Source organism: Aquarana catesbeiana, linkage group LG09 (assembly GCF_042186555.1).
Source record: "Aquarana catesbeiana isolate 2022-GZ linkage group LG09, ASM4218655v1, whole genome shotgun sequence".
NCBI lineage: Eukaryota > Metazoa > Chordata > Amphibia > Anura > Ranidae > Aquarana > Aquarana catesbeiana.
This window is the reverse complement of record NC_133332.1, coordinates 245,304,909-245,317,153: the sequence shown is the minus strand read 5'-3', so window position 1 is coordinate 245,317,153 and position 12,245 is coordinate 245,304,909. Positions and strand designations below refer to the sequence as shown.

Below are 12,245 nucleotides of genomic sequence, written 5' to 3'. Positions count from 1 at the left end.
GTGAGAAATGTGAAGTGGGAGAGGCTGGGGGAGATCCCATCTCCTGATTTTGGCATAGGTGTCACTGCTGCGAGACACAGTGAAGCTGGAGACACAGTGAGTAACACTACCTGTGATCAGAGTTGCCATTAAAAGCCCCCACTACAGTTCTCAGATCAACAGATGACCTTGATCAAGAGCACCTACGTTGGCTGATCAGAACTCCCCCCAGCATTGCCACTCATCCCTACTCCCCACCAGCACTGCCACTCATCCCATTCCCCCTACCCCCCTCCAAGGAGAAAGAGAAGGAAAAAAGAAAAGGGGAGAGAAAAGAAAAAGGGAGAGAAAGAATGAGAAAGAACAAGAAAGACAGCTAAAGAGAGGGATGGGGAAAAATCCCCAAGAAATTAGGATAGAGAGAGATAAAAGGGAAAGAAAGGAGAACAAAGAGGGAGTGGTACATCCTAAAATGTACCATAAGGGGTTTTAATCCTATAGGAGTGGAAGGGACTCATGGAGGGCTAAATGTCCGGAGGTTAGGGGCGCTAATTACTTGTCTTGCCTTGGGTGCTCACAACCCAAGGCAAGGTAATTTTACTGTTTGGGGTCCCCACAACTTGGGAAACTTTATCAAGGGGCCACAGCACTAGAAGGGTTGAGAACCACCGCCTTAAGGGATACTGTGGATACTTTCCTCCCTCAGGGTCTCCTTTGATCGCCACATATACCAGCCAGCTCCCTTGCTCATTTTTTTTTTTTTTCGAGCCTGCACTCTAGGGAATCCAAAATATGCTCTCCCACATTGTTTGCACACAATGTGTGTGCAATCCAGGGATGCGCACTAGTGACTTTTCGCTTACAAGCCTGGTGCTCTTCCACTTGCACCACTGTCTGAGGAGCTTGTGTTGGTTTTGAAAAGAAGCATCATAAGCTGAATTTGAAGTTGGGGAAAGGTATTGAATTGCTTGGGCTCAGTAATATGGGGGGATTGGGTGCAATCTAATCCAGAATCTAATCCTCCTTCTGTAGTGTCAAATTTGACACTGGACAGAAACCCTTTAGACTTGGTGTTTTGAGCAGGGTCGCCAGAAGATTAATTTCCAGACCAATAAGGCCCCTCCTAAAAGACCATTTGAAGGACTTGAGTTAAGCATAGCTCCTGTTGAAAATGAAAACTCATCTCCCCGAATCGAACCCCGGTCTCCCGCGTGACAGGCGGGGACACCCACCACTATACTAATGAAGACCACATGATGGACTGACCACTGTCGCCATCTTCTTGCAGTAGAGCATATGGCGGTGGCTCTTCTCTTCCTTATGGTGAGATCTAGGGTGTATTAAAATCCCTTGGTATAGAGTAGACAGTTACCATGTCTGATATGGCCCTGTTTTTTATAGGCTTTTGCAAGCACCTCCAGTGGTGGTGCAATGGGTAAAGCACCTGATGTGTTATCGTGAGGTTGTGAGTTCAATACCCTGCTGTGGCATGCTGAATTTCAGGTGGCGGGGAGAAGGTATTGACTTGTTTGAGTGCCAATAATTGCCTATCTAGCCCAGTGTGGGCCGGATAAAATGGGTGGTATGAGCTGGGGAGTGTGGAGTCTAGATGGGAGAAGTGACTGATTAAAGATGGGAGATGGCATCAGAATTGTTGGGGAGCCTTGAGAAGGGGACGAACAGGGTAGGGATTGGGACGAAGAAACATCATGGGTGGGTGTGCATGCACCAAAAAGGGGAGGAAGAAGGGCAAATTGGTTGTGGGAATACAGAAAAAGGATAAGTACATGCACCCTGAGAGAAAGAAATTGGGAGAAGGGTGGTGTGTTGGAAAACACCAAAACAAGGTTCAGGAGAAGATGGGCAGAAGAGGAGGTTGGTGTTGGACCATGGGTAGGGGGGAGAAGTGTATAGGAGAACACCCAAACAGGTTTCGCTAGGGTGGGGGTCAGAAGAGGATGTTGGTGTTGCACCACAGGAAGGGTAGGTGAAGAAGTGTATAGGGGAATACATAAACAGGGTTCAGAAGAGGTTGGTTACTCAGTTCAGAAAAGTGGTCTGGTGAGTAGGGGTTTAGTAGACTTATTATTTAGTAGTACCTACCATGTCATGCGTTAACATTCCCATGCTTCTTTACAGGCTGCCAGTTTAACGTTACACTGGAGGTCTTGTGCTAGAATTATTGCTGGATTATTAGTGCCCTCGGTCTGACGTTTGCGGCGATACCTCAAATGTGTGGTGCAATTACTGTTAACATATGCGTGCTGGACCTACGTATGTGTTTGCACGACAATGTTTTGTTTAAATTAGATACGCTGTTTCTTTGTTTTTATTTATGTAATTTGAATCAACTTTTTTGCTATCACAAGGGATAAACAGCAAAACTGGAGGTAGGTGGGTGAGCACTTAAAAGGGCTTCAGGAAGGGTGGGGGGGGGGAGTGGAGCATAGGTGTTTACAGGGCCATCTTTAATGATTGGACCCTGGGCAAAAATTTTCTTGGGGCCCCCCCATGCAGTTTTTTGCTCTCCACCTGCTCTGAGACATACAATAAATAGCAGCTAGACTCAAAATCGGTTTACTGAATCAGATTAGACAGTGATTGCGATTGGTTGCCAGAGGTTACAGTGTATCATTACCGCTCACTGACTGGTTGCTAGAGGTTAAAGCACACATTTCAGCTCACTAATTAGTTGCTAGAGGTTACAGCACATGATTTCTGCTTGATTGGTTGCTAGAGATTACTGTACATCAATACTGTTCACTGATTGGTTACTGCACATCATTACTGCTTACTGATTGGTTGCTAGAGGTTACAGCACATCATCTCCTCACTGGCTGCACACCATGGACTGGACCTTGCTCACCTGTGCACCCCAAACTGTAATTCCTTCTCTGCCTACCCCTGCACACCACACACACACTACCCTCCCCCCACTAATTTGCTTACCTTTGCAGAACAGGCTGATAGTAGGCTTTATGACCACAGTTGTAGGCAGGACTTTCAAGCATGCCCCTTTATCTCCCCAGTGGGTAGCATTCAGTATAGGTGATGGTGGATATGACCTCAGGGGGGCATGATATACATATGAATACCACCTCTATTTACATAGAATGCTGCCGGTCTGCCAGTATTTGCCGCTGCTATTTACATATCGATGCCGGTATTTACATGTAAACACAGGGTCTGCAGGTGAGTCATCTGTACACAACAAAAAGACAGAGCTGGGCAGCATTAATAACAGAACTTCAAACTGAGATATTAGGACACTGCATGAGACTAAAACCTCAAGGGACGAGGGAATTTAAACTGGAAAAGTTGGCAATTATGAGGCAGCTCTTTTGGGCCCCACAACAATGACAGGGCCCAGGGCAGCTGCCCCTTTTGCCTTGCCTTAAAGACGGCCCTGGCCAGGGGTCACAGAATCCTGGGCTGTTCCTGATGCCCGCGCTGCTCTCCCAGCCTTTTTGCAGGCTCCCAGCTTGGCTGTTCCTGGAGCCCACGGCCACCCACTCAGCCTCTTCGCAGCCGCCCATTTAGTTCACGGCATGGCTGGGGGGCAGAGACTAGAGGTCAGCTGACTAGGGACCCACCCCCCACTAGCACTGCTCCTCACCCCAACTACCCGCCAGCATTGCCATTCATCCCAACTACCCGCCAGCATTGACACTCATCCCAACTGCCCGCCAGCACTGCCACTCATTCCAACTACCTGCCAGCACTGCCACTCATCCCAACTACCCGCCGGCATTGCCACTCATCCCAACTACCCGCCGGCATTGCCACTCATCCAAACTACCCGCCGGCATTGCCACTCATCCCAACTACCCGCCAGCACTGCCACTCATCCCAACTACCCGCCAGCACTGCCACTCATCCCAATTACCCGTCAGCACTGCCACTGATCCCATTCCCCCCCCCACCAAGGAGTGAGAGGGGGAATAAAAGGGAGAGGAAAAGAGGGGGAGGAACAAAGAAAAAGGGGGAGAGAGGATAAGAAAAAAGAACAAGAAATACAGCTAGAGAGGGATGGGGAAAAAAACAAGAAATTAGCATAGAGAGAGATAAAAGGGAAAGAAAGAAGAAAAAAAGAGTGGTACATCCTAAAATGTACCATAAGGGGTTTTAATACTGTACGAGTGGAAGGGACTCAGGGAGTGCTAAATGTCCGAGGGTTAGGGGTGCAGATGACTTGTCTTGCCTTGCGTGCTGACAACCCAAGCTACGAAAATAATTTTACTGTTAGGTGTCCCCACAACTTGGGAAATTTTATCAAGGGGTCATGGCACTAGAAGGCTGAGAACTACTGGTCTAGTTTAACCAATAATGTCTAGAGCAGGTTATAAAATGAATCTTCTGAGTTCTTTTGGCAACAGCGTCACATATACAGTAGCTTAGCTGGCCATAAACTGATCAAAATGAAACCAGTTCAGTAGGGACCTGCCGAATTTTATTCAGTGTGTCGCTGTCACCACTCAACAGAAGTTGATCATTTAATCACTTTTTGTTAAAGGGACATGTTGGAAAATTTTCTGTTTTTATCTGCTGGGTTTATTCTGACAGCAGAGGGTGTTGTTGTCAGAATACACTGTCTAAGTCGAAGACCATGCCTTGATCCACCTCCTTTGTGTGGATAGAGGAAAATGGCTGAACAAAAGAAAACAAAGGCTAATCATGCATGGCCAGTTTAAGGTTAGCAAGGTAATTATCCTTGTTATGCTCCCATTTCCTAATCCTAACAAGCTCTCAAAACATTTACATTTGTCAGTAAAGCCCAAAGTTCTTTTGTTTTAGTTTTACTAAATCCAGGACCCTGCATTCACTACATCTGGTCGCCCACAGTACACAGAACATGGAAATTATTTTAGTAAATATAAACTGCTAAATACCTTATCGTGACTTCTATCAGTGTCGGACCTTATTGTGACTTCTATCAGTGTCCGGCAAAGTACTGCTTAAAGCTTGTAGAAGGAGATTTTATTCTTCCCTGACTGTCCTATGAGGCTGAACCCTCTGTCTGGACAGTGCTGTTTGGCCCTGTGCCGATCACATGCACCCTCCTGAGAAAAAAAAAAACTCTCTGGCAATACACACAAAACTGAGCATGTGCAGAGTGCCCCCAAGACTTTGTACTATAGGCAGATGGATTGGGGACTGTGGAAGAAGGGGAGCATCAGAGAAGACAGGATCAAACAGCCTTTTTACACAATGCAGAGGATTAACCCCTTAGGTTCCACAGTGAGTATAACAAGCATGCAAAATACAGACTGATTTTACTGTTGTGGGTTTAGTAACACTTTAACCATGTGTAGCAAGGTCTCCAGCCTCCTTCAGTTCGATGGGAACCTCCAGGGCCAGAGATGGCTGACATCCTTCTATATGTGGTGGGTTGTGAGGCATAGTGGGTGCAAGGTGGATAAAGTTATTGGGCGCCAGATACTTCTTGAATGCAAAAGAGATGTTTATTTCTCTTACAAACTTTTATGGGGGAAAGAGGGTTAGGACCAGGACACCCTTGAGTAGTTGCAAGTTCAATTAGCAGACTCAAAGACTTCAATAGGAGGACGTCGGTGCAGGGAAAGGCCTCCAGCAAGAAGCCACATCTGCACGTGCAGGAATGCTGTCTCCTATGGCAACAGTCTTTTAACAGTTCTTAACACAAAGTGTAACAGTTCTTTCACCTTCACTACAACTTCTCCTTGTAGTTCTTCAGTACACTGAGCTCCCGGTCTCTCACTAGACCCACTGATTCACTGCCACTGAATCCCTTGAGCTCCCCCAATCTTCACGGTGGTATCTTCCTCAAGCATCACCCCTGCCTCTCTGCTGGGTCCCTAGCTTGGCACTCCTAATACTCCCCAAGCTTCACTCCACTGGCCTGCTCGGTCCCTGGCTTGACACACAGGGCTGCTCTGCAAGCCTCACCTCCGCTGGCTGGGTCCCTGACTTGATCAACGACTGAAGTTTCCCGATTCTCCACCGTGCCCGTTAGGTGAGAATACTGCTCCGGTACTTGCTTCAGTTACTCACTGTGGTCCCTGGTAATAAGGTGGTTGGTCCCTTTTTGTGACGACAGATTCCCTTCTACCTCCGACCACCGACAGGTTCTCCTGCTGGCAGAACCATGGCTTTTGGTTGGACTGTAAGCCGCAATCCCAACCCTGTGCTGCTCTCTTACTTCTGGATAGGCCCTCAGACAGCCTAGCAGCCAGACGCCCCCGGGATAGGCCCAATCTCCAGCCTAGCAGCCCGGGGCACACGACACATGTCCATTCAGACATCCGTCCAGGTGGCACAGAACCCAGAGCACCTGACTCCACCCGAAAAAAAAAAAAAAAATATATATATATATATATATATATATATATATATATATGTATATATATATATAGGCTCTCCCAGCAGGCCAAGGGATTCAAGAAAACCCCTGCCCATTGGCTGAGATACCCCATATACCCATAACCTGACCTTGGGTTGCCCTTCTCATATCTAATACCACCAAGTACCCAGCCACCTAGTGGTAGAAGAGAAGTGCAACAAGGCCAAACTTAGGGAGAAATCCATGGATCTCTAACAATCAACCTGGATAACTACTCCTGGCAAGTAAATTTGTGAGGAGCATCCCTGCCTAAACTCCAGAGTGCTACACATGGTAAACCAGCCTACATATGTGTTCTTCATTTGTGACATATTTGTTATTCCCTGTAATAATTATTAAGAACCTGTACTTTGGCAAACTAGGCAACAGGATCTGTTTGACTTAAACAAGACTGTCTGCAATCTCCACCAGAGGCCCTGTGGCCTTTTCCTAGCCATTAGCCTATATGCGAAGTGTCAACTTCAGTGCACTAGGAGGCACTGAAGCTCTGATATTTGACAGTTTAATTACAGGTGGTAGGGGCTTAATATCAGCTTGATCAAACATTTGAGGATCTATGTACAGCCTGAGCCTGGGATTCAGGAGTGCTGAAAGTGGAAATAAACCTATTGATTTAATGGTTTCCTAAAACTGTGACATCCCAAGGAATGCCATCAATAACTGTCAGTGTTGCTTGAGCTCTTTACCAACTGTCAATACACCAAATGGCTGGTGTCCAAACTTAACGCATGTGCAGCACCATGGCAATTGCAGATCAAACAGAGTCTAAGATGGCAACTTCCTTGGCTGTAAAGGATAGGAGGGTTTAGTTTCGCTTAAAGGTTAACACAGGTTCTTACAGATTTGATGGGGTGTTTTCTCTATTGGACAAGGTGAGCTGGGACACTCCACTTACTTTTTTTTCCTTTTTTTTTTTTTTTTTTAGGAGGATGCTACATTGGATGCTGTAGAGAAGATATTACAGAAGTGGAGCTCAGAGTCATCTGGACAAAAAGAACTGTAGTCAACCATGGCTCCTTAACTCTGAAGCAGCTTATAATTAATAAGAGGCCTTTCTCTGACTCCCATCTGATTTCAGTCCTGTAGTCCTGTACAATACCTTTGAAAATAATAGTGCTGCTGTTGGGTTCCATAGTCCATGGTGATGACCCTGTAAGACAGATAATGAGTTGCTGACTTCTGTTTATACAGCCAGGTCCATAAATATTAGGACATCAACATAATTCTAATATTTTTGGCTCTATACACCACCACAATGGATTTGAAATGAAACGAACAAGATGTGCTTTAACTGCAGACTTTCAGCTTTAATTTGAGGGTATTTACATTCAAACCAGGTGATATGTGCTTCACACTTTTTAAGGGGCCAAAAGTAATGGGACAGATTAACAATCATCCATCAAACTTTCACTTTTTAATACTTGGTTGCAAATCCTTTGCAGTCAATTACAGCCTGAAGTCTGGAATGCATAGACATCACCAGATGCTGGGTTTCATCCCTGGTGATACTCTGCCAGGCCTCTAGTGCAACTATCTTCAGTTCCTGCTTGTTCTTGGGGCATTTTCCCTTCAGTTTTGTCTTCAGCAAGTGAAATGCATGCTCAATCCGATTCAGGTCAGGTGATTAACTTGGCCATTGCATAACATTCCACTTTTTTCCCTTAAAAAAACTCTTTGGTTGCTTTCGCAGTATGCTTTGGGTCATTGTCCATCTGTACTTTGAAGTGCCGTCCAATGAGTTTTAAAGCATTTTGCTGAATATGAGCAGATAATATTGCCCGAAACACTTCAGAATTCATCCTGCTGCTTTTGTCAGCAGTCACATCAATAAATACAAGAGAACCAGTTCCATTGGTAGCCATACATGCCCATACCATGACACTACTACCACCATGCTTCACTGATGAGGTGGTATGCTTTGGATCATGAGCAGTTCCTTTCCTTCTCCATACTCTTCTCTTCCCATCACTCTGGTACAAGTAGATCTTGGTCTCATCTGTCCATAGGATGTTGTTCCAGAACTGTGAAGGCTTTTTTAGATGTTTGGCAAACTCTAATCTGGCCTTCTTGTTTTTGAGGCTCACCAATGGTTTACATCTTGTGGTGAACCCTCTGTATTCACTCTGGTGAAGTCTTCACTTGATTGTTGACTTTTACACACATACACCTACCTCCTGGAGAGTGATCTTGATCTGGCCAACTGTTGTGAAGGGTGTTTTCTTCACCAGGGAAAGAATTCTTCGGTCATCCACCACAGTTGTTTTCCGTGGTCTTCCGGGTCTTTTGGTGTTGCTGAGCTCACCGGTGCCTTCTTTCTTTGTAAGGATGTTCCAAACAGCTGATTTGGCCACACCTAATGTTTTTGCTATCTCTCTGATGGGTTTGTTTTGTTTTTTCAGCCTAATGATGGCTTGCTTCACTGATAGCGACAGCTCTTTGGATCTCATATTGAGATTTGACAGCAACAGATTCCAAATGCAAATAGCACACTTGAAATGAACTCTGGACCTTTTATCTGCTCCTTGTAAATGGGATAATAAGGGAATAACACACACCTGGCCATGGAACAGCTGAGCAGCCAATTGTCCCATTACTTTTGGTCCCTTAAAAAGTGGGAGGCACATATACAAACTGTTGTAATTCCTACACCGTTCACCTGATATGGATGTAAATACCCTCAAATTAAAGCTGAATATCTGCACAACAAGCATATCTTGTTTGTTTCAAAAGATTAGAATTGTGTCGCTATCCCAATATTTATGGACTTGACTGTACCTAGAACTACTGTGTGATCTCCATTCTAAATTCACAGTTTTTGACATTGGTAATGCCAACCAAAACTGGGCTCTAAGATTTGCCTAACCCTTATAAAGATTGTTAAATTACTGAACCTAAAGCGACTTTTTTCTTATGAGTGGAATGGATATTTGAAATATGTGCAATAAAAGATTTTCTCTTTCACGTCTGAGTAATGTTTGAACACCATGTATGACATAATTTGCCTAGACAAAAAAACAGGAAGTTATTGAAGAAATGTAAAAAGTAAAAGTTTAAAACAAGTAAATATGATATACTTTATCTATTCACTAATGTTAGCAGAATGAGGATTAAAAATAATCCATGTTGGTTTGGGGGAGGCTAGTCTTGCTTCTCGCCACCCAAACACTTCAGCCATCATTTCCACTACCTGGTGGGAACATTCCTTTCCCCTCTCCTCCGCCTGAACACACTGCAACCCCCAAGCTTTCAATGGGGAAGAAAAACCTGTGCACCTGCGCATCCAGTGCTAAAACCGCGGACCAGGCCTATAATAATGCTTACACTATAGGTACTGTAAATATCTCTAAACGTGCACCATTTAATCACCTGCAGGCATTCCAGGGGCATAAATTACTGATCTATTTTCCTGACATTCTGTCACATTTTTGGAGGCCCTGAAACCTGTCCATCAGATTCCCCCTGCTGCCAAGGCACCCTTGTGTTTATTTATTACCTCCAATACAGTTTTATCTTTTTAGATTTAGCAAGAATTTTGTAAGTTATATTGTGCTTGTATCCACTAATAATAATTTCTTTTTCATACATCATGGGACACAGAGTCAGGCTAATATTCATTACCTGCTGGGTTATACTCCATCATTAGGTGAATGGACACTGGTAGACCAAAGGTCTTCAGACAGGAAGTGATCCCCTATATAACCCCTCCCATACAAGAAGTACTTTACTTTCGTTTTTTACCAGTGTCTACAAGGTGGATGGCACGGTTTGTTTGAGCTCCAGATCTCTAGTCCCAAAAAAGGTTCCAAAATGAATCAAGGGATTGACTGATCGGATCCATTTGACACAGGCTCTTATACTTAGATAAATGGTACCCGAGCCTCGCAAAGAAGACTCAAGATCCTGCAAGGTTTTACCTGTAATGTGGCCTCTGGGCGCTGGACCCTGCGTAGTGGAAATCCTGGATGCTACAGCGCTAAGGCATTTCCTGCAGGGTGCTGTACAAGTCCAAGGGAGTGGACCCTAAACATGAAAAGGGTACCCAGTCCTTGAAGGTCCAAGTGACAGGAACCCGCCGTGAAGGGTGAAGATTGGGCCCTTAGTTTCTAAGTGGCCTTGCGCCTGGACGGGTAAGTTTTATTATTGTGGGGTGTCCCAGTGATTGTAACAATCAGTCAAGCTAGCTAAAAGCTGGACACCTGTGTGCAGTGACCATACGGGGGAGTTTTGGGATAGCTGTGGGTGTTTGCAAAGTGTACCTTTTTTGCTTGTGTCTGGCTGTTTTTTACCTGTATGATGGCGCACGACGGTGCGCCATTTCACCTTGGTTCGCCATGGCGCACGTTCATTCGCAAGAGCGCCGCTGGGCTCAGCAGTTTGTTTGGTGGCCATGGCGCACATGGCTTTGCCGCACATGTGCGTAGCCTTTATCTGGGGCACGAAGATCTGTGTCGTACGCGAATACAGTCACGCACACACAGAACGCTCCGGCGCACACCCAGCTTATTTTAAGCTGTGTAGGACAAACATGTGGTGCTTCCAGTAGCTGTGGGACACAGAGCAGGCTCTGAACAGACACTTGCAGTGGTTCATTTTTCCTTACCCTGGTCACATGAGTCACCAGGTGTTGCTTGGCAGGCTAAAGGTGCTAGGCAGGATTGTTGCACAGGGGCTTGGTGAGCCCTATTAAGCCCTACAGTCAACGCTGCTGCTTCACCCTTTATCACTAAAGATGAATTGTCCTCAGCCCTAGCCGGGTTAGAGCACAAGATTGCTGGCATGATTGCCTCCATCCCACAGAGTGTCAGGAAGCGTGACAGCTCAGGATTCGGTGGCGTGCCTGGCAGATGAGTCTGCTTCCGAGCTATCTGGACAAGAAGATATCCAGTCGATGTCTGCCTCTCAGTCGCAGAGGCTTTTGATCCTGACTCTGACCGAAATGGTTCATTCTGCCTTTAAGTTGCCTTTTGCAGAGGTGATTGAGCCCCCCCGGTCCTCTTTGGGATCTCTGAGGCCTCTACAGGTCGCACAGACTTTCCCTCTAGACCCCCTGTTGGAACAGGCAGTGTATTCTGATTGGGAACATCCTGACAGGACTTTTGTTCCTCCTAAGAGGTTTTCCCTTTTATATCCCATGGATGAAAAGTTGGAGTATGCTAGCCGTATATGCAGGAGTCTCTTCCTTTAAACAAGAACTTAACTTGTCCAGTAGATAACGCACAGGGCTTGAAAGACCCTGTTGACAAGAAATTTGAGTTATTATTAAAGACTTCCTTTTCTTTGGTCAGTTCAGCTATTCAGCCAGCTGTTGCAGCAATTGGTATTTGCCAGTCTGTAAAGGATCAGGTCAAACGGCCTGATAGGCCTAGCCAGGAGGATGATCTGCCTGAAAGTAAGACAGATATTCCTCGAGTGCTGTGTTTTGCTGTTTAATGCTTTAAAGGATTCAATTGCAGCAGGTTTCTCATCTGGCTCTTGTCTGTACATATGCGCAGACTTTTATGGCTTAAGAACTGCTTAGCCGAGTAACCTTGTAAAAAGTTATTGGCAGGTTTCCCGTTTCATGGGGAACGTTTATTCGGTGATCACTTGGACAAATATATCCAAAAGATTTCCGGAGGGAAGAGTTCTCTACTTCCTGTGAAGAAAAGCACCAGACATCCCTCGTTTAAAAACCCAGAGTCTGCTTCCTCAAATGTCTCAGTGTCAGGGTGCTAGGGCCCGGGGCAAGCTGCAAGGCCAGGGCCAGAAAAAGCCCTGGGTCCAAAATTCTTCTAAACTCAGCACCAAGCCCTCCTTTTGAGGGGACGCCCCCACTCCATCGGGTGGGGGGAAGACTGCTGCACTCTGCGGACATTTGGAAAATGACCATTCAGGACGAGTGGGTCAA

General features: G+C 45.6%; 1 protein-coding gene across 1 annotated transcript in view; it reads left to right on the top strand.

The window, feature by feature from the left end:
• The window catches only part of KYAT1 (kynurenine aminotransferase 1), a 108,876-nt gene extending 99,557 nt beyond the window's left edge, over positions 1 to 9,319 (top strand). The window contains exon 14 of the mRNA XM_073600099.1: positions 7,284 to 9,319. Coding sequence (XP_073456200.1) covers positions 7,284 to 7,361 — 78 coding nt within the window. The 3' untranslated portion in view covers positions 7,362 to 9,319. The remainder of the gene's footprint in view (positions 1 to 7,283) is intronic.
• Positions 9,320 to 12,245: the final 2,926 nt, after the last annotated feature.